The 23,709-nt window shown below is 40.3% G+C and overlaps 1 protein-coding gene across 6 annotated transcripts in view; it reads right to left on the bottom strand.

Annotated features, from left to right (window-relative positions):
- The window catches only part of LOC310649479 (charged multivesicular body protein 3), a 50,261-nt gene that overhangs the window by 3,075 nt on the left and 23,477 nt on the right, over positions 1-23,709 (bottom strand). For 3 of the 6 annotated variants that reach the window (XM_083377930.1, XM_083377928.1, XM_083377929.1), the window contains exons 4-5: positions 22,705-22,820; positions 19,270-20,947 (exon numbers count right to left, since the gene is read on the bottom strand). In XM_083377930.1, coding sequence (XP_083234056.1) covers positions 19,411-20,947; positions 22,705-22,820 — 1,653 coding nt within the window. In that variant the 3' untranslated portion in view covers positions 19,270-19,410. Of the gene's footprint in view, positions 1-822; positions 938-1,256; positions 1,379-8,870; positions 9,051-9,918; positions 9,980-12,331; positions 12,435-19,269; positions 20,948-22,704; positions 22,821-23,319; positions 23,661-23,709 lie in introns of those variants that run through there. The other 3 variants (XM_083377932.1, XM_083377933.1, XM_083377931.1) reach the window with 3 other exon arrangements.

Raw genomic sequence — 23,709 nt, 5'->3', positions numbered from 1 at the left:
CCTGCTTCGGTGCTTCAGGCCTTCAGTGCGTTCACAGAGAATAGAAGCCTAAAGTACCTCAAGATCATGCAAGATCAGTAGTGCGACATCTCGTGCTACCGATCTCACATGATCTCAAGGTATTTTAGGCCTCTGTTCTCTACAAAAGAAGGCCTGGATGAGAGTTGCAGCAAAAGGGAAGGCCTGAAGCACTGAAGCTCAGATCCATCTTTGCAAAAAGCCTTTGCTACCAAGAATGGAAGCCGGGAGGGCTGCATGCGTGCCTCCAGGCCTCTGTTTATAGCGGCAAAGGCCTTTCCTCAAACCCTTTGCCACCGTAAATGAAGGCCCAGAGGAACATGCGAGCCCCTCCTGGCCTCCATTCTTGATAGCAAAAGCTTTTTGCAAACTCAACTGAAGCCTATAGGGAAGCAATCTCCAGTCCCTGCAGGCCTTGGCAAGCCTTTGCTCAAGGCGAAACTGTGGCAGAGAGGCTGGAATGGAGACAGCTCCCCTGATCATTGAGATCTACATAAGTGACCTGGTCAGGCAGGATGGGGGGGAGGGGGAAACATGAAATATCTAAGTGGGTCGGGGGAGGCCTTGGGGGTCAGAAGCCCTAGCCACCACTCCGAGGTCTTCCCCACCCTAGATACCTCATGCACTTAATGACCTGCACATTCGATTAGCGAATGCATGGGCAAAAGCAGGGAGTGATCACGTTCAAGTAACATGATTCACTCCTATAAATCCTTGGGTTATGAATGTAATTGGCAGGCTCCATTACATTCATAACTCGAGGATTACCTGTAAAGCTATGTGGACATTTATGCCCCCACTCACCAGCAGTAATTTCAAACAAAATTTTGTCAATCTCTATCTCTGCTTCCTCTTCCATTTCTTCTTGATCTTCCATACTTTCAAAAGTGTCCTCTAGCATGTCTTCTATGATACCTGCCTAAAGGATGTGCAGAAATTAGATCATAATATTATTTATATGCACACGATAGTAAGAAACCAATCCTCCCAATCACACCTTTAAAAGATCTAACTATACCAAACTAACTTCACCAATTCAATGGACTGGAATGTATGGCAAGCATTTGCTCTGAGCTGATTTTAAATCTACAAAGGAAAAGGGCAGGTGAGAATATGAAATCAGGAGACACAAATAGAGAGTCCATATTTGAAGTCTAGCCGCATCTCTTATATAGTTTGTTACATGTTAAATGTGTAAATGATACACCCACTATACTTTAATAAACTTTTAATCTCACCTTCATCATTTCTTTGGATAGCTCTCTCATTGTAGCCTGAATTTCAGGGATTTTTACTAGATTTTGCATAGCTTTCATGACTTCTGTGCTCTTTTGCAGGGAACCAGCTACTTTCAGGAGAGCTGCCAAGAAAACGCATGGAAGGTTTTAAATCAAGCTGAGATCACTGGAAGAGCATCTTTGGCCTCAAGATTGTCATGGCCACCCAGTTAAAGCTTCCTATTTAATTCAGAGGGGAATGAAGATAGTCAAGGTTACAAAATACTAGTATTTTTCTCATAGCTTACCTTTATAAAAACCCATAAGAATGAATATGAACATCATGTGTCTAAAATTCCAGCCTTTTTCCAATTGTTCTATTATACTTTAAAGTCGTACAATCAAGGTAAAATAATATTCCATTAAGACAGTAATGTAAACAACTATAACAACAGTAAAGTGCTAAATTTAGTTTATTTCAGTAACATTCAGTGTTTTTCAGAACTAAAACAGTTAACTATCAATAAATGAGCAATGTTAAGTTTAATGTATCAGTAGATGGATTTTTAAGCAAGAAGAATTTGTAATTTCCAAAAATACTACATGCTATTTTGCAACCTAGAATCATCTTTTTTTGACAGAAAATAGTACAGCGAGGAGAAAAAAAAAAGATCTCCTGCTGATTTTGTATGTTTGCCCACTGACAGAGAAATGATCAGTCTATAATTGTAATGGTAGGTTTATTTTAACAGTGAGAGGTAGAATAACAACAACAAAAAATCCAGAAAAACGCATTTCAAAAGAATTATAAATTGCTTTGCATTTTAATGAGTGAAATAAGTACTTGACCCCTTTGCAAAACATGACTTAGTACTTGGTGGCAAAACCCTTGTTGGCAATCACAGAGGTCAGACATTTCTTGTAGTTGGCCACCAAGTTTGCACACATCTCGGGAGGGATTTTGTCCCACTCCTCTTTGCAGATCCTCTCCAAGTCAAGGTTTTGAGGCTGACATTTGGCAGCTCAAATCTTCAGCTCCTTCCACAGATTTTCTATGAGATTAACATATGGAAACTGGCTAGGCTACTCCAGGACCTTAATGTGCTTCTTCTTGAGCCACTCCTTTGTTTCCTTGGCTGTGTGTTTTGGGTCACTGTAATACCCTTTCACGATCCATTTTCAATGCCCTGGCTGAGGGAAGGAGATTCTCACCCAAGATTTGATGGTACATGGCCCCATCCATCATCCCTTTGATGCAGTGAAGTTGTCCTGTCTCCTTAGCAGAAAAACACCACCAAAACATAATGTTTCCACCTCCATGTTTGATGGTGGGGATGGTGTTTTGGGGTCACAGGCAGCATTCCTCCTCTTCCAAACATGGCAAGTTGAGTTGATGCCAAAGAACTCAATTTTGGTCTCATCTGACCATAACACTTTCATCCAGTTCTCCTCTGAATCATTCAGATGTGCACTGGCAAACTTCAGACAGGCCTGTACATGTGTTTTCTTGAGCAGGGGGACCTTGTGGGTGCTGCCGGATTTCAGTCCTTCATGGTGTAGTGTGTTACCAATTGTTTTCTTGGTGACGACGGTCCCAGCTGTCTTGAGATCATTGACAAGATCCTCCCGTGTAGTTCTGGGCTGATTCCTCACTGTTCTCATGATCACTGAAACTCCATGAGGCGAGATCTTGCATGGAGCCCCAGACTGAGAGAGACTGTTACTTTGTGCTTCTTCCATTTGCAAATAATCGCACCAGCTGTTGTCACCTTCTCACCAAGCTGCTTGGCAATAGTTTTGTAGCCTATTCCAGCATTCTGTAGGTTTATAATCTTGTCCTTGTCATCCTTGGACAGCTGTTTGGTCTTGGCCATAGTGGAGAGTTTGGAATCTGATTGATTGCTTCTATGGACAGGTGTCTTTTATTAGGTAACAAGCTGAGATTAGGAGCACTCCCTTTTATTTATTTATTTATTTAATTGGATTTATATACCGCCCTTTCCCGCAGGACTCAGGGCAGTTTACAGGGTATTTAAAACAAGAAATACAAAAGTTAAAAACAATTAAAAATAATTACAACAGTCCCTGAAAAAGTAAAAAACCCCAATTAAAATTAAAATACTCAGCCTGGGCCAGAGAGCTCGAAGAGCCAGGTCTTCAGGTCCCGGCGGAATGAACGGAGGTCGGGGGCAGTCCTAAGCTCCACGGGCAGCTGGAGAACGCCCTCCCCCTGGGTGTTACCCGCCGGCAATCTTTTACCGGCGGCACCCTGAGAAGTCCCTCCCTGTGGGAGCGCACTGGACGAAGGGAGCTTGATGCCGGCAGCAGGTGTTTCCTCAGATATCCCAGACCCAAGCCATTTAGGGCTTTATAGGTCATTACCAGCACCTTGAATCTCACCCAGAGGGCAACCGGAGGCCAATGCAGCTCGTGGAGTAGAGGTGTTACATGGGAGTATCGGGAAACCCCCATCACAACTTGCGCGGCCGCATTCTGCACCAGCTGAAGCCTCCGAGTGGTCCTCAAGGGCAGCCCCATGTAGAGAGTGTTGCAGTAGTCTAAACGGGAGGTCACGAGCGCATGAGTGACTGTGCGTAGGGCATCTCGGTCCAGGTAGGGTCGCAACTGGCGCACCAGGCGAACCTGAGCAAAAGCCCCCCTGGTCACGGCTCCTATGTGGTCTTCAAAATTGAGCTGGGAGTTAAGGAGGATGCCCAAGTTGCAAGCCCTATCAATGGGGGGGGGGGGTAACACCTCACCCCCCATTGTTAAAGGTGGAATGGTCTGGTTAACCTGAGATGCCGATATACACAGCCACTCAGTCTTGGCAGGATTGAGACGAAGCATGTTTCTCCCCATCCAGACCTGGACCGCCTCCAGGCAACAGGACATCACGGCGAGGGCATCGCTGGGTTGGTTCGGGGTGGAAAGAAAAAGTTGGGTATCATCAGCGTACTGATGATACCCCACTCCGAAACCACGAATGATCTCACCCAGCGGCTTCATATAGATGTTGAACAGGAGGGGCGAGAGAACCGACCCCTGAGGAACTCCACAAACAAGAGGCCTCAGTGGATCTCTGCCCTCCCATCAACACCGACTGCGAGCGGCACAGGAGATAGGAGAACCACCATAAAACGGTGCCTCCCACTCCCAACCCCCTGAGACACCGCAGTAAGATACCATGGTCCATGGTATCAAAAGCCGCTGAGAGATCTAATAGGACTAGGACAGAAGAACAACCCCTGTCCCGAGCCTGCCAGAGATCATTCACCAGCGCGACCAATGCCGTCTCCGTGCTGTGTCCGTGCTGTGTCCGGGCCTGAAACCCGATTGGTACGGGTCCAGATAATCAGTTTTCTCCAGGAACAGAGGAAGCTGATGCGCCACCACATTCTCAACAACCTTCGCCAAAAAGCGAAGGTTGGAGACTGGACGATAATTATTTAAAACAGCCGGGTCCAGGGCAGGCTTTTTGAGGAGTGGTCTCACCACCGCCTCCTTCAAGGCGGCGGGGGAGACACCCTCCTTCAAAGAAGCAGTTATTACTGCCTGGAACCAGCCTCGTGTCTCCTCCCGGGCCGCATAAACCAGCCAGGAGGGGCACGGATCCAACAAACAGGTGGTGGAGCTCAGCCTCCTCATGATCCTGTCCACATCATCAGGGGAAACAGGATTGAACTCAGTCCAGATAACATGCTCAAGACCGTCCGATTCCTCCACGTCAGACTCTGCCCAGTCAGAGTCCAGGCCGGCCTGGATCTGAGCGATTTTGTCCGTCGATGACTAAACTTCTGGGACGTCCCTGTAAGGGATCCTCCCTCACCTCCTGGTTAAGGAGGGAGCGAGTCACCCTAAACAGGGCGGCCAGGCGATTATCTGTGGACGCGATGAGGGCAGCGAAGTAATTAGACTTCGCCGTCCTCATCGCCGCAAGATAAGACCTTATAAAGGTTCTTAACTGCAATCGGTCAGATTTGGATCGGCTGGACCTCCAACTGCTCTCTAGACCCCGTCTCTGACGCTTCATCTCCCGGAGCTCCGCAGAAAACCATGGAGCCCAGAGGTCGCGAGGGTACAACACAGTCAAGTGCCCTGGTGGCCGCCCTTTCCCAGGCATCCACCAAGGCATCGACTGGGCTGTGGGTGAGGGCGATGGGTATAGAACTAAGCGCCATCTGGAACCATTCCGGGTCCATTAGGTGCCTGGGGCGGAACCACCGGGTCGGTTCTGCCGCCCAGCGGTGGGGGATGACATAACGGAAGACCAGCCGCAGGAGGTGATGATCTGACCATGACAGGGGAACAATGGTTGGAGAACCCCCTCCCAGATCATGCAACCACTGTCCAGACAGGAACACCAGGTCGAGGGTGTGACCCCCCCACATGAGTCAGGCCCTGAATTACTTGGGACAGGCCCATGGCCGTCATGGAAGCCATGAACTCCCGAGCTAACTCAGACAACCCTCCCAGTGAAGGCAAGTTGAAGTCCCCCAGAACTATAAGCCTGGGGAACTCCACTGCCAACCCTGAGAGGGTGTCGAGCAGCTCAGGCAGGGCTGTTGCCACACAGCTGGGCGCCAGGTATGTGAGCAACAAGCCCAACTGAGCCGGAGGGCCACATCTCAGGAGGAGGGACTCACTCCCGGCCATCTGGACAATGGTGGTCTCCCACGGGCATAAAGTCTCCCGGACAACCACCGCCACCCCACCACCCCTACCCTGAGCCCGTGGCTGGTGTAGCACAAGGAAACCTGGAGGGCATAACTCGGTCAGAGGAACACCTCCCTCCGAGCCCAGCCAAGTCTCCGTGATGCACGCCAGATCCGCACATTCCTCCTCGATCAAATCCTGAATGAGGGGAGCCTTGTTAACGACAGATCTGGTGTTAAAATAAGCCAGCCTAAGCTCAGGGGTCTGATCGCCCTCATCCCCGGGCAAAAGGGTGCTAACCGGAGGGTAGGAGCGCGCCACTGCACGCAGACAGCGGGGGTGCAATACCAGATGTTGATGCGGCCATTCGTGCAACCACCTGCTGCCATTCCCTATCGTTGTGGGGATTTGAAGAGAGTGCTCCTAATTTCAGCTCATTACCTGTATAAAAGAACCTGGGAGCCAGAAATCTTGCTGATTGATAGGGGATAAAATACTTATTTCACTCATTAAAATGCAAACCAATTTATAACTTGTTTGAAATGCATTATTCTTGATTTTTTTGTTGTTATTATGTTTCCCACTGCTAAAATAAACCTACCATTAAAATTATATCTGATCATTTTTTGTCAGTGGGCAAACATACAAAATCAGCAGGGGATCAAATATTTTTCCTCACTGTACATTTCAGACCCAAATGGATCTATGTTTTGACACCAACTTGCCTGAGGATGTTAATTGAGCTGCTTCTGAATCTTCTTTTTCCACATGTGGAGTATATTCCAAGTCTTTGATGCACATTTCAACTAAGCACATAGCAAGACAGCAAGAATGCAGGTGGAAGAAAATAATGGGTCCTCGGTGTTCTCTGAGCTTGGTTGTTTTATGCAGATGTTTCATTAACAAAATAGCTAAGAACAAACCCCACTCCTTGCTAGCACTGATGATGTTACCTAGTTTGAGTAATTAAATGGCTGTCTAAAAACAAGCTCAGAAAGCACCAAGGACTCATTTCAACAGCTACAAATATTCTCCTTATTAGAGGCAAATCATCTCAAATCTAATCAAATACCAGAACAAGTTCATTATGGAGCCTAATTTATGGTAGCAATGGAGATAAGAAAATCTTTTCTTTTTTCTTTACCACCAGGTTCTCACAGTGTCACTCAAAGAAGTGATTTGGAGTCTTTTAGAGTGTGGCCAAACTAGAAATGTACAAAACCCTTGATATGACCAAATGACTAAATTCATCGTTACTAAGACTCTCTTAATTGGACAGCAATAATCCAACTACAGATAATCCTTGACCTATGAACAAAATTGATACTAGAATTTCAGTTGTTTAGCAAAACAGCATTAAGTAGTCATTACATGATCATTTCATTCAATGTCTGCAATCCACTTCTCTCAGTTGTGGTTGCTAAGTGTCTGGATGGGTAATTTAGCAGATGCAGTAAAACAGCTGCCTGCCAAAGGAGGGACGTGGTGGCTCAGTGGGTTAGGATGCTGAGCTTGTCGAACAGAAGATTGGCAGTTTGGTGGGTCGAATCCCGAGTGCCGCGTAACAGAGTGAACGCCTGTTACTCGTCCCAGCTTCTGCCAACCTAGCAGTTCGAAAGCACGTAAAAATACAAGTAGAAATATAGGGATCACTACGGTGGGAAGGTAACAGCGTTCCGTGCGCCTTTGGCATCTAGTCATGCTGGCCACATGACCATGGAGACGTCCTTGGACAAGTGCTGGCTCTTCAGCTTTGAAACGGAGATGAGCATCGGCCCCTAGAGTTGGAAACAACTAGCACGCATGTTTTACCTTTACCAAAGAGTTGGAAACAACTAGCACGCATGTTTTACCTTTACCTTTACCAAAGGAGAGCAGGCAGTTCCCCTCTAATAGGTCTGCTCAAAATGTTGGATGTGGGCCTTTTAGTGATAATCCTCCCCCAAAATTAGAATGCTCTCATTAATTATGTTTGGTACTATCCTCACTGTCTTTTCAGTGCTAAAGACATTTTTATTCTCCCATGCGTTTCAACAATGTTCACATTGGTGTTACTTTTAATGACTGGTTTATGTTTTGTTATTTATTGATGTTTATCTTGCTGATCTTATTTTGAATTTTCCAGCTGTGGTATAATATGCATGTGTTGTTTTAACTTTTTCTTTTGAATTGTAAAGCTGATTTTTAATGATAGCTTTATTTTTTAATAGGAAGTGATATAAGTATATTAAATTAAAAAAATCATGCCACATTATAGACTAGAAGTGCTGTCTTTCTGATTGCGCTTAATCTAATTTTCTTAACTTTCCAAATTGTATAATCTAGAAAACAAAACCCTTCTGGATCCCAGTACGACAAACCAACATTAAAATTTTTGGGAAAACATCTTTTAAAAAGAGAATATGGATAACTTGCAAATGGGAAAAAAATTCAACTTCCCTTGAATAATTTTTAAAATGTTATTCAACTTCCTTCCGGCCCAACCAAGAGAAAAATCAGCAAAAATCAATTAGTCCATAGAATTTACCGAATTTCATGTTTTCATAGTGTAATACATGAACTTTATTCTTTATTCCTTAACTAAGGTTAAAGACTTCCTTCAGAAGCATTATTCTGATTATATAGACAAAGAGATAATATGCAGATCACACCATTGCATTTCAGCATAGATAACTCGAAACTGATTAGTACCTTCTAAATGTGTGTGTCCCTTTTCAAAAATCCAGTTAATAATGTGAAAGCAGGGTAGACCAAGTGGGATTTACATGCAGCCCATCTCTCCAATAAGGTGTCTCTGATGCAGGAAGCACATGTACACATAATTTAGGAGTATTTTTTATTCAAAAATAATTATTTTTATTATTGGTTTTGTTAGTCTGTATATTAAGCTCCTTTATTGCATTTTAATTAATGTATTTTATTAAAAATTCTATTAATATCTGTATGTGAGGGCCTCATTGCTGACCCCAAAAATAGCCTTACCTAGTTGGTTTTTCATCCCCATCAGGACTGAATTCATGTGGGCCCTGGAAGCATAGAGTTTACTCACAGCCTTGCGTGAACGGATCATTTCCTTGGCCAGGACAACACACACATCTTTTTGTCCCTTTTTTGCAGCATCTTTAATTGATCTTTTTACCTTTTCTTCTTCTCTCTGAATATCTAAATTCAAGGAAAAATATAAGCAGGGTTTATAAGAGTTTATCTCAGGATTTTAAAGAGGAATGTTTCCTGATATCACGCTAACATGGGAAGAACAAGTGAGATTTTCTTGTCACCAAGGTGGGCTCCAGCAACAAGATTTACATTAACACTAAACATCCTTTCTTATGTTCTTTCACATCAAAAATCCTCTTTAATCTTTTTAAGAATATGAAATGGGATTTAGTAACAATGTTTGCTGGCTTGTTAAGAAATATATTCCATATATTTCCAGGAGTTCAAGATAGTTTACATGGGGATTTCTCTTTATTTCACTCTCTTAATAATGAATCTGTTAAGTACTTAGGCTGAAATAAAATAATTTTATATGGTTAAGTAGGCTTGGAACTGGGTCGTTCGAGTCCTAGTCCAATCTTAACCACATTTCTCATGGTCTCTTAGTCTTAATATCCAGCTGTGAAATCTAACCTGAATTTTAAAAAAAAAATATTTTCCAACAATTTATTGACACATATTTTAGCTTATTTTGAAAGAACTTAATGGCCACCAATATCTAATATATGTCTTGAAGAATATAACATGTGCCATGGTCATGGCTACTTAGGAATTTAATTGAATCACCTGAATGCAAGTTGTGCTTAGCTGGGTTCCAGTTGCACTGGAATCAGGGCAGTATACAAACAAAGGCAGCTATGTAAAATAATTTAATTACTCTAGGATAAAACATATGTAAGCTGAACTCACAACAGATAACCTAAAGTTAATTATTATAGCAGAAATGTGAGTAACAATTTTATAACACTAAACAAATCAGAAATAGTTTATTAATATGTTACCACTTTCATTAAAAAAGTATGGCAATACAGACCTCTAATTTGTCTATCAATCACCCTCATTTCTTTCCGTATTTTCAGTGACCACTCATTGACCTGAAGATATAAATATTAAAAATAAGTTTCAGAGATTGAGCTCAAAATTAATGAAATTTTGTTATAGGCTAAATGTCTCAAGAGAGGCAATTTGGAAATAAACCTCCATTTGATTATTAATGAAAGACACTCGCACGGTTACTGGTGGGATAATATTGGAAGAAGGATAGTTTGCCCACTATAGAAGAATGGGTGTTTAAAGTTTCGAATCTTGCAGAAATGTCTAAGATTTCTGCTTATTTGAAAGATCAGTCACAGGAAAGATATATTTCAGTTTGGAGGAGATGGATAAATTATATTCAGAACAAATATGGGACTAAAAAGTTCCATTTAGCTTATGAGTAGATTTTAGTGGGATATTGTTATTGGTACTTTGTTTGTAGTTATGTTAAAGGGGAGTTAAAGCACATTATGAATTTGGTTAATTGTACGAATCCCGAGTGCCGCGTAGCAGAGTGAGCGCCTGTTACTCGTCCCAGCTTCTGCCAACCTAGCAGTTCGAAAGCACGTAAAAATGCAAGTAGAAAAATAGGGACCACTACGGTGGGAAGGTAACAGCGTTCCGTGCGCCTTTGGCGTCTAGTCATGCCGGCCACATGACCACGGAGACGTCCTCGGACAAGCGCTGGCTCTTCGGCTTTGAAACGGAGATGAGCACCGGCCCCTAGAGTCGGAAACGACTAGCATGCATGTGCGGGGGAACCTTTACCTTTACCTTTATATTATGCATAATTTTTATTTAGAATATGATTATTGTAACTATAATCCTGTATTTAGCTCTGGGAAGTGGGCGGGGGGAAGTGGGTGGGTTTGGGGTGGAAGGGATTTGGGGATATATTGTAAAATTTTGTTTTTGTAAAACTCTTTAATAAAAAAAATAAAGAAAGACACTCGCAGATACAGAACTTTAATTATACACATTAGAAAGCATTACATTACTTTTTGACATAATCGCCATTCAAATTGAGACACTTGTCATAATGTCTTACAAGGTTTGAAATTCCTTAGTAGTAGTTGCTTGGCACCAAATCTGGGTTATATGGGTGTGTGTGTGATCAAAAATTTCCCAACAGAACTGCTTCAAAAGTTCTTGAGTGCATCTAGTGATGTGCAGACAAGCATTATTGTGAACCAACAACACACCAGAAATGGTGCCATAGAAAATCCCACCAAATGTGAAGATGCCAAAAGAGTACTGCTAGTGAAGTTCATGGAGCGTTGTTCGACCATCAATTCAAATGTCTACTGTGAAATGTTACGAAAACTCAAGACAAGCCATCCATAACAAGCGTCAGGCATGCTAACTTCTGGTGTGATATTGGTTCATGATAATGCTTGCCCACACACCACTAGACGCACCCAAGAACTTTTGAAGCAGTTCTGTTGGGATGTTTTTGATCATTCCCCCACCTTCCTAATAGCCCAGATTTGGCGCCAAGCAACTACTACCAAGGAATTTCAAACCTTGTAAGATGTTATGACAAATGCCTCAATTGGGAATGGCAATTATGTCAAAACGTAATGTAATATTATAGCTTTCTAATGTGTATAATAAAAGTTCTGTATCTGCGAGTGTCTTTCATTGATAATCATATGGAGGTTTATTTCCAAATTGCCCTCCTAGAAGGCAGCAATAAAGCTCTTGTTCCCCATGCAAGGCTATTAAGATGAAATCCAGCAAGTTTCTCAGGGAACAAATACTGAGAAGCTTTGAAGCATCTTATAAATAACAATACCACTTTCAGTGTAGCTTAAACATCTGCATTTGCTTATCAGATCAGAAGGATTAGGCATATACTCCAAGTATATATGTGGGGTAGAACAATCACTTGGAGGTTTACTTTACCAATTTTGACACCAAGTCAAAATTTACTGGATTCCATGAACCTCAATACACCAAAATAAATAGTTTAAAGCATACAGTGTTGCACGAGCCTAACCAATTGCTTTATTTGCACTTGTCTGATCCTTTACCAACCAGAGGATATGAAATGTACCGTACGTTCCTGACCTGAGGAAGCATACGGAAACGAGAAGTTTCTTTTCCGTAAATAATGCAAGCAATCCTGGTTCCAAATTGATTTTTAATAAATGTGCAAGAGCTACGCTGTGGGAGGATGTATCTGGACAGTCGCCCCTTCCTGTCCAAATTCACTAAGGCTCACACGGGGAAATGACTCCGCTGCTCTTATAGACAGGCGACGGGTTTGCCCGACAGCGACAATCACAACTAGACACATTCCTTCACCAGGACCGGCTGCCTGTCCTTCAGCCTTCCCGCTGTTCATCCTCCTCTTTCGGCCCATCCAGTCCCACCTTTGATCCCCTGAACTTTTCTCCCACGACCATTACCAGTTCTTTGGGCGGCTTTTCTGGCGTCTTCCCAAACAAGCCCATCTCCAACAGTTCTAACTCGGTTTTTCCGGCTTCCGGTCCCGGCAGCTCTTTCTACGGGACAAACAGGAAGTGAAGTAAACTATAGAGATAAAAATGGTAGAGCGATGGTTTCGATAGAGACTCTTCGCTTTTCCAATACAAATAGAAGACCAGGAAGAAAGGCGTATTTTAAGGTTAGCAATAGGAGGATACCGCCCACCCGTATCCCCTTTCTGCGAGAAAAGCGGAAGTAAGACAAATGTTTTTCTGATGGAAAAACTTGTTAGTCTTTCCAAAGTGCAGGTGGTTCAGGATGTTGTAGCCAACGAGATGAGTAAATACAGCAATTTGGAGGGAAGGGCTCATCTGACAGGATTTTCAGATCCTATGAAATGCTAATCACAACAATCGATAGACGACAGCAAAAAAGTATCCGCAGCTCTGAGATAACAAGAAATGGAAGAGTACTGCCTCTGTAAAACCTGTATAATGGCATGTAAACAGGAGGCAGAGAAAGTTTGTAAGTCTTTGCTGAATAGGCATGGGGTAGTTGCGTGCCAAATAAGACATTGTGAGATTTGCGGACCACAGAGAATGGAATTAGCAAACCCCTCTCCTCTCTACCTCAGAAGGTAATTAACATTCTTTCTAACTGAAGGTGTAATTGGTTAGTCGGTGCCTTTGTGCTTTGCTGGAGATTCCTCTTTTGAGAGAAGCAACCCCCATTTATATCGCCCTTCTCCGAAGACTCAGGGCGGCTTACAATTTAAAGCACAAATCAACGTTCTACGCAACAGTAAAGGTACCCATGTGAAGGAGATTTCTCCCGTCCAATGATTTATTTGGCCAGCTGTCTCAAGACTTTAAAAAAAACAACAACACCCACGTGTTTTGGGTTTATCAGCTTATTGTTGCTGGTTTGAATTTTTGCAACCCAGGTCTGACCCTGATCCAGGACACCAGATTAGTATGATTGGGTTCAGTGAATATCTGTTGTTCCTTACGGCTCTCTTAAATGCTATTTCATTGCAGAAAACTAAAATTAGTTGTCACACAAACGGTGATGTCATGCATGCACATATAAACGTTTCTTTGATAATATTGCCTCACCCCACCAAGTGAGTCGGTTTAAATCCTTGGTCAAAAATGTGTCAGGATAAAAAAAGTAATATAAGGATATCTTATGTATCAGTTGGAGACCAGATGAAAGCAGGCTGTGGCTTATCATCTTATGTGACCTAGTGAATAATGATTTTTTAAAATAAATCATGAAGATTACAGGGTTGTAAAATGGAAGTTTTTTATGACAAAGACCTGCCTCAATTAAAGCAGGACTCTTGAAGCTGTCATTGTTTGAAAATGAACTTTTATTGAGAGGCAGTGAAAGCAGAAAAGCAAGGCAAGATCTGAATATTTCCTGTGCAAACTGAACCGTTACATTAAAACCCCAGTCTTCAACCCCCCCCCCCAAGTGCCCAACTGCCCAGTCCATTTCCAGCCAGTTCACAGGTGTGGTTATGGGAACTGGAAGCTGAAAGAATGATGATAAAGTGCTGTTCCCAGGCACTGCATCTTCTTCCCAGCAAAGTAGAGATAAGGCAGATGACCCTATGGACATTCCTCCTCCCTTTAATACCCAAAGAGATACATCAAAGATTGAAAGAACAAAGCAGAGGAAACACATCCCAGAGCCCACAACTCATGGTGGCCTAGTGATGAAGATAATCGCCTCCCACTCTGAAGGTTGAGAGTTCAATCCTAGGTAACAGAGGATGTTTCTCTCCTAGGGCACAAAGAAAAATATCTGCTGTGAATTCCTGGCCAGTAAATGCTCAGCTCCATCCAATCATCCTGACTCTACCCTGAACTGAGGGACTACAGGGCAGGGGGAAAAAAGCAATATGTAAGTTTAAAATAAAATTGATGAGAAAAAAATCATAGGATATGTTAGATGTATTAAAGAATGGTATTTTTATTCTTTTTCAAAGTAGTAAAAAATTAATACAAACTAAAAGAAAGAAAAAAATAGAAAAGTCAAAGGTGCAAAGGGAAAAGAAAAAATAGTAAAGCATAAAGAATAAAAAGAAAAATATAAAAAAGTGACTTCCAAATGTTATCACAAGAAGTATAGACATTTTTAGTGACTGTTCACCTCCTGGTAAATTAGAACAAATGACCTCTTCTTCCCGGATCCCACCTTTTCTCTATAAATAAATTTATAAAGCATCATTATTTCAGTCCTGGTTTATTAAGTTACAAGAAATAATAAAATATCTAGTTTAATGATCAGACAAACCAAATTTATAGTCATTCCTTTTATTTCTAAGAATTTTAATGTTTAATATTTTGAAATAATATTATTTTTTTTGTTCCTTCTCAAAGATTCTACAATAAGTCTCTTTTGTAAACCCAATATATAAAAATTATCTGGGTTATTCTCTTGGTTTAAAGCAGACATGTCAAACACAAGGCCCGGGGGCCGGATCCGGCCAACGAAGTGGTTTCATGTGGCCCGCGAAGCCATCCTGGAAACAGTGAGGGAACGGCCCCCACTGCCTTGGCCCTGGCCCAGAGATCCTCCTTCTGCCAGAGACCCTCAGATCTGTCCCACTCCTGCCCGGGCCCCCATAGGCACCCTTGATGCGAACGATGTAGAGCTGGCCACGCCCACCCAGTAGGCCATACGCACTCTAGCCACGCCCACCCAGTAGGCCATACCCACCCAGGCCACACCCACCCGGCCCCCTGAGGGCAACCGCAATGCTGATGCGGCCCTCAGTGAAATTGAGTTTGACACCCCTGGTTTAAAGTTTGTATATTCCTTTTATTAAAACATCAGCCAGTTTATTTTGTTATGTCCAGTGTAACCTTTTTATTTTCATTTTTGTTTCCTGTCATTGGTAATTCTACTTTCCAGTCAGTGTCTTTCTTCTCAGCTAAAACATATTCCTCTTGAATGAACCTTTACTGTCAAAGTACAACCATGTATACACTGAGATTGGTTGAGCCTCCCTTCGTGCCCCCACCCACAACTTACAGTGACACAAACCCTCCATCTTATTACACCATGTGAGCTAATTGCACAACACACCGGCCTCGCAAGTCAATTATGCATAAAGTTTATAAAATTATTTCCCATTCAAAAGCCTAACAGCCCATGGATAAAAGCTGTTCTTCAGCCTGTTGGTACAGCTGGCTATACTCCTATATCTCCTACCCGATGGTAGGAGAGTAAAGAGATACCGTCCAGGGTGAGTCATCCCTGAGAATTTTCCTCACTCTTCCAAGGCAGCGAGCCCTGGCGATGTCATCCCAGTGGTGTCAGGGGACAGCCCACAATATCTTATGTTGTGCTCACCACCCTCTGTAATACTTTTCTATCCACGGCTATCAGACCAGCATACTAAACCACAATACCATATGAGAGTATGGTATGGTCTCTATAGTAGACCGGTAAAAGAGGCTCATAAGCCATTGTTCTACCCTGTTCTTCCGCAAGACCCTGAGAAAGTGAAGTCTCTGTTGGGCCTTTCTGGTCACCTGGGTTGTATTAACATTCCAGGTCAGATCTTCGCAGAGGTAGACTCCCAGAAATTTAAAGGAGGAAACTCTCTCCACACCGTCCTCCCCGATGTAAAGTGGGGCAGATTCTTCCTTTCTCTTCCGGAAGTCTAGCACCATCTCTTTCGTCTTGCTGATGTTCAGGTGCAAGTTGTTGTTACAACACCATATGGAATTTTTGTACCTCTGCCCTGTATGCTGTCTTATTCCTAACATCTTTTAGACAGTCTATCTATAAAAGCAGTATCACTGTTGACATTATTGATGTCAATTTCTGACTGTTTTTTCTAAAGTATCTTTCAATATTACCAATGTTAGAATATTTTGTGCCATTATGTAGCTGTTAATCAGGTTTGTGTGTTCTGCTTTAATCAAAATCTTTGGTTTCCTCATGTCCAGTTTTTAAAATTGTATTTTTTATTCAAAATGGTAGGATTTTCCACCAGGAATGATTCTTTATAATTGTAAAATCTTATTTCTTAGTTTGTTTGATGCTTTTTAAAATCAAAGTTTTAATCAACCTTTTGCTGTTTACTTTTTTAAGTTCTTAAGCTTGTAGTTAAAGTTTTCTTTCATTAAAAATTGAAAGCAGACTCACCTGGTGTTTTCAAACTTTTTCCAAAGGTTCCTTAACAGATGAAAAGTAGTAATAAGCAATTTTTGAACGTGACTAGAAAAAGAAGTATGAGAATATAGTGTCCTTTTATGAGTGCTGATCACTGTTTGAGGACGATGACTATTCCCTCATCTCCCAGTGCTGAAAACCCTCGATAGATTGCTGTTTTGCAAGGAGCAACTGTCTAGAGCATTTGTAGCAGATCTCTGGTGCTCTCCTTTATCTGGAAAGCCAATGGACTCACTGGTTCTTCATTCTTTATTGCAGTTATCAGCTCTATCTTTTGCAGAGCCCTCTTCAGTTCCATTTCTTCCTCTGGAAATCTGTATTTTTATTAATTCTTTACCACCAGAAGCCATATGGAACAGGGCAGAACTGTCTGGATCACCAAATTCCCATCCAATCAAATCGACCACACTCAGACATTGATTCAAAACACCCCAAAATGTCTAGTAGAATAATTAAATATGGCAGTGAATTTGTCTTCAGATGACACAGTAAATCATATGAAATCAAATTCATGCATGAAAGTGCAGCTTTTCGGCTTAGCTTGCTCTTCAACTGCAGCTAGTATTTCAGTTTTCTTTGATTTCCAAGATTTTATATTCAAAATAACAAAACACTTTCTTCTAGGCTGAAGTTTAGGGATAATAAGACTGAATTTGTACAAATTGGAAGATTTAGCAAATTTGGAAATACCTCCAGCTTTAAATCATTGCAAACTGACAATAGCAACACTATTCAGAAATCATTTTTTCCTGTTTCTTTGATATTTTGTGCCTTTTGTTGTCCTGTACCTCTGTGTAACTTCAGGGTAGTTAATGTTTCTACTGGAGAGAGATCTTGATCACTGCCTCCCTATTTCTCTACTTCCCTTTTATTGCCTATTATTTCACAAAACTTTCAAAAGGAAAGGGGACTAACTGATTTTGCAGATCTTGTTCATAGCAACAACTTACAATCAGAACATGGATTTAGAAGCAAGACACTAGCACTTTGTTTTATCTCTTTTTCGTTATGGAGAAGAAAGAGATTTTTGTTCTACCAGATCCAGGATAGCTTAGAGATGATCACCATGAAATGACATTTTTCCATGGTTCTTCAGGAGTTCAGATCAATGGAAATAAAGGGGTTGCAGAGTGGAAAGAGTGATAGGATGAAAGTCCCTTTCATCAAAAATAAAATTAACAATGCATCGTTAGGCAAGTGAATAGAACAACCAGAGATTTTTTAGGTATCTGTATTAAAGACTATCCTTCAATCCTTGAGTACCGTAAATAGAAAAGTATACTGGCATAAATTGTGCAGTCCCCTTTGTCAATCCTTACTCTGCCACAATAAAAAGATACTGTCCTTATGGATTTGAGGGTTTTGTTTCCCCTCCGAACAAATGCTATTTGCCAATGAGAAAAACCACTACAATTCTCACTGCAGGATAGGATGGGATTGGATAACAGTTAGGGAAACTTAGAGGTAGCTACTAAGCAGGGGATGTGAAGTGAAGCAGGATACTTGTTTGAAATAGTAACCCCTGCTCTGTATCTATGATTTGTTAGGCAATCCTGAATACACATTTAACATTCTTCCAAAAGAAAACTAAATCCGTTTTCAAAAAATAGTTCGATAATTAACATTAATATAGAGAAGAAGAACCAAATTTGGTAGCAGTTTTTAGAGATTTGGGGCTGCCTGGGTCCAACAGTTTTGAAGGTCACAAATATCAGTGCAGCTTTAGTTTGTATACCTGTAACTTAGCCTACGAAGCCAGCCAATTGTGATTTATTAATAAAATATCAATTTATTCAGCAAACCATGCTTAAGCCACCCATGCCTTCAAATGGCCTGTGAATTCAGTACTTCTTTCCATGATAAAAAGCCTCTTGTGACTAATCTCTATACTTTAAATGTAAACCACTTTTAAATTCATGTTTTATTAATTTTCAGCTATAATGGAGACGAAAAAGAATACAACCTACTAGCTATGAACAATAAAATACAAGCCTACAGATGTCAGCATAGGGATAAAGCTTTTATTCATGTCAAATTTGATGCTAGGTGACAATGCTGGACAAAATGCTAGAAATGAGACATCAGAAAGGGGTGAATTCTGAATAACAACTTCTATCAATTATGGCAAGAGATTTGCTTATCTGACTCTCCATTTTTCAGGAGTCAACTTCAGATAAAACATTTAAATAAAAACGATGGAATAAGCCTTATTTGGTATACATGAGAAGAACATGACTGTTTAAAGAATAATAAGAGATAGTTTGGAAATGGCTGGAGATTAAAGATTTGTCTGGGAAGTAGAGTTCCATTTTTTATTTTTATTTTGCAGAAAGGCTAGCATATAAACAGCAATTTAACCTAAAAATGTTAAAATGATTTAATATTGAAAATTATTACTCTTTTAAAATAATTTATTTTCATGAATTTGTTTTTAAATGTATACTCACAAATAATACATTATTCAACAGAGGTATGCTGAACAAACTCTAAAAGAAATATATAAATAAAAGAATTATTTTTTTGTTAAAATGTCTGTTCACCCAAATCTTATGTTAAAACACTTGCAGAAATATACTTTTGTTCACAAACATCTGGATTTGTGCTTGCAAGGAATGCAAACAAAAATGAATATTAATTTAAATGTTCAAACATTGTAAAGGAAAGCTATAACTGTACAAACACATATTCATTATTTCAACATACAAGGCAACCAAATGATTCTGTCATCAACATTAGCATCATGTTTATTTTACTTCACTGCACTAACATTTAAACTAAAACTTCAAACCATGCGGTCTGTTTGTGACTAACATTTAAATGGCAAGCAGTAATACAGAAGAAGTTACAAAGGAACATTATTAGTATACAATTAAGACAGGCTGTGATTTGATAAAAGCTGATGATGTACATATGGCTTCTTTTTCTTATAAGATGCCCATCTACAGACAGGACAGCAATGTCGCCCCCCTATTAGCCACATCACAATGCAATTCTGGTGAAAGACATGGCCACATGGTAAGCCCATTAACAGACACTCATTTATGAAATTTTCTAGACATACAACACATTCAGTACAGTGCAGCATGCCAGCTGGCCAAACTGACCAATCAGGCTCCAAATCATCTCTAGTACTGTATGATCCATATGACTTGGCTTTGGCACATGAACAGGTCTCAGCACTGCAAAAAGTTTCTCCTTCACAAGGTGTTAGATGGGTTCTTCTCTCATCCTCAAATAACTCTTTACCATTATTTGGAACCTCTTTGCATTCACTATCTGAGTCATTTTCACTTTGGGAGAGTTCCATCATTTCCTCTTCTGAGTGTCCATCAAAACATTTAAATCGCCATATAGGTAAATTTTTGATATAATCAGTTGGTATCAGAGGATGAAGCCACAAATCAGGGAAAGCTAAGCGATCAAGAAAGAGATCTGGGTCTTCATCCCAATCAGATTCAAAGGGGAAATGCTGAAAAGATGTGATTGGATGGAATAGATAACTAGTGTACCAGTCCCAAAGGCTTGACAGCCACTCTAAGTTATTGGCATTTATTTCATCACTGTTATTATGTCGTCTTTTTTTCTCAAAATAATCAATTAATAAACCATGTCCCAGATACGTGCTGAGGAACAAGGCAGGGTGTGATGAGTAGAACATCCAGTCAGCTCTTACCCAGGAAGCAAGGGTCGTTGTATTAGAGTAACGGAACAGTTTTAAACTATATTCGTAGAAACTATCTAAATAAGGTAATTGCAAAAATCCCAGAACTGGTAGCCAGGAAATGATTAAAAGAGAATTATAAGTCCCTAAAGTGCTTATAAGAACAACAAAGCGCTTTATAGTAGCACCTTGGGTGATAAATAAGTCCATCCATGCCATCAAATTAACTAAGACTAAACTTAAAACAAATAAATCATTAACTTCAGGTTGTAAAGATCGCAAGAAGGAGTCCATAGCATGAAGGGATATAAATTCACCAGTATTATTTCCATACTTGTAAATCCCTTCAGGAGTTCTAAGAATATAAGATGGTGTCTTATAGATGCCCATTTCTGTGATGTGACTCTTGTTGTCCCAGTTTTCTACATTCACAAAAATAAACTCAACTCTGCCAGTAAATTTCACACTTAGTGCAGAGAAGAAAGCCGGAGGCTGGTCTAATTTAGCAAACAAATATATTTTCACTCTATACTGGTAACTTTTATTCCATTCTTCTTTCAAGTGTTCTGATTTGAATATTGTTTTGATTCGAGAAGCAGCATGAGCTGTTATCCATTTGAAAATATGTTCTGTTTCTATTTTACGTCCACTATATTCTTTAAGCATCACTTTCCCTTTGGATGTACTTGTTTGTGGAACTGACATAATTAATGTGGACCTTACCCAGCCTCTTCTTCTGCAGTATCTACAAAGAAAACATTCAGTTAAACTAAATAGTAATTTAAAAAATACTTCTTATAGATTAATGGTAGGGTATTAATAATTAATAATAATCTGTATTAATAGGTAGATTTAACATTTCTAATATATGCAGGAGCCCATTAATAAGTCATTCAACAGAACTGGAGAAAACCCCACAAAAAATGATCTCAGAATTCCTGAATTCACTTAATTTGAGTAGTGAGTAGTTCTGCTATGAAATGAGGACTGTTGTCCATGACAACTTGGCAAATGCCTATTTTCAAAAACAAAATTACTTTATTTGAGCTGTTTTAAAAAGTGAAATATAATATATAATTACTAGGGAAGGATGATTGGTTAAACTATGGTTTAAAACATTATTGAGAATAGCAGATCTGAAAGTAGTTCAGAGAAAAGAAAAGGTGGTATAAGAAATAACAATAGAAGACATGGCAACAAGGATTCAGAACAAGGCATTAAGGAAGTATTATAGGGAGTTGACAAAGACAACAGGAGGGGAAGAATAAAGAAAAGGAAATGAAAGGTGCACAGCAAGAAATAGGGAAACTGGAAGATAAGGTTATGGTGAAATGCAGCAAGTGACTACAGTAATGGAGAAGGGAAGGCAGCAGCAGCAGGCATTAAAACCAAGATGTCTGAATTAAAACCAATACTTTGGTACGGTAGATAAATTCTTGAAAAGAAACTCAAGGTGAATATAATCACCCAAACCCAAACAGACTCAGCTGTAGAAGGGTATGAATAAAGACACTGAAGAAATGATGTCAGCTGTAACTGGGAAGAGCGCAACTTTTTGGAACAGCACAGAAAATATATTATGGGGCCTGAATTGAGTGCAAAACTGTTGTACGTTGAAAGTTTTCAAGGGAAAATGAATTAGAGAAAGTGGATTAACTGATCACAGAAGGCTGAATGAGCGAACAATGAGCCATGAAGTAATATTTATTTTCTTCTAAAAGTTGATTAAAGCTGAACTAAATTAGTAGCATGCTGACAGATGAACATTGCTTTTTTTTTGCAATTCAGAATTGGTATTGATAATATCCCCAAAACTGAAAAATAACTCTTCCTCTCTCTGAGACCATTCCAAAATCTAGTAATTCTGAATGTTTCCACCCAAAGCATAAAGAATACACCAGCTGCCTGCAATTAGTGCAGGTTCGAGTCCCACCAGACTCAAGGTTGACTCAGCCTTCCATCCTTCCGAGGTAGGTAAAATGAGGACCCAGATTGTTGGGGGCAATTAAGCTGACTTTGTAATAATGCCGCTTGGGGTGTGTGTGTGAAAGCCCTAATAAGCAGGCATATACATAGAATGAAGGCTACTGCTAAGCTTGTAAGCCGCCCTGAGTCTTCGGAGAAGGGCGGGATATAAATGGAATTTAAAAAAAAAATATCTTTAATCCTGGTATATCTTTATGTCTAGAATAATGATTGCAATACACAAATAGATGACAGTATGTCAAATAATCCTTATTGTATTTTGCTTTGGAAAAAATCAGAATCCTTGTTGAAAGCCAAGTTATTTAGCGAATATTTTGAAGTACGGAATAGTTTCAACGATAAATGGTAGTTTCCTTGATTCATAATAAAAATGAATACTGCAACCTGAAGAAATTTATTGTCCAAAATTAGATCACGGTAAAGTGTAGATGGCTATTACTTATCATCAAACAATCTTATCCCCATTACTTTTTCTTCTAGATGGCTACAATATTTCAGATATTTCAGAGAACATACCTGGGGTCACTGGAACAATTAAAAGTGCCTGTACGTATACCAAACCTTGACACTTTCTTCACCATTTTCTCCCAGTGGACTTTTCCCATTAAAGGGCTCCGGTCATTTGCTACGACCTGTTTAAAAAAATGAAGAAAACTTAAATATACAACCGGTCAAAGATTCTACATACTTTGTAATAATCCATCTTAAAAAAGCATTTTTATCAATTCACTTCCATCTTTAACTAACCTGTGTATCAAATGTAAAATTTATATTAATCAGAAATCTGAATTATATCAATGTCTTCCATTGGATACACTTATACAGATAATGTATAATTAAATTCTGATGGTGAATGGAAAGCTTTTAAAAATATAGTGAAATACAAAAAAAGTTCTACATCACTAAAAATGAAGATTTATATGCCACAGTAAAAGAATACCTTTAAGTATATTATAGTAATTAAGATAAACATAATATCCAATTAACAGGAAAAAAGATCCATATAACTATAAAAACCTGTACAAAATAATTTTAATTTATTTATTTTATTAAATTTATATACTGCCCTATTCCCGTAGGAATTATTATCATGTTCATCATTAAATCCAGACCGTATAAGAAAATACATACCGTAGTTTCCGGCGTATAAGACGACTTTTTAACCCATGAAAATCTTCTCAAAAGTCAGGGGTCGTCTTATACGCCAGGTGCTGAAACTTTAGGGACAGGGCTGGCTGGAAAACCTGGAGCGGATCTTCCATTTAGTCTGCACAGGGAAAGCGGGACCAATTGGAGTAGAAGCTGCAGTCTGTGATTTTTTACAGGTTGGGGTCTGGGCTTCTTTCCTTCTAAAGTTGAAGAGCAGCTGTAGGCAGGTGGGGAATGCAAGAGCAACTTGAAAGGCAGGTGGGGAATGTGTAGCCAGAGCAGCAGCTTAGCTCTAAGGACACTCAGGAACTGGGCGGGCTGGCTGGAAAACCTGGAGCGGATCTCCCATTTGGTCTTTTTTTTTTAATCCCA

This window comes from Vipera ursinii, assembly GCF_947247035.1.
Source record: "Vipera ursinii genome assembly, chromosome: Z".
Lineage (NCBI taxonomy): Eukaryota > Metazoa > Chordata > Lepidosauria > Squamata > Viperidae > Vipera > Vipera ursinii.
This window is presented reverse-complemented; position numbering and strand designations above follow the sequence as displayed.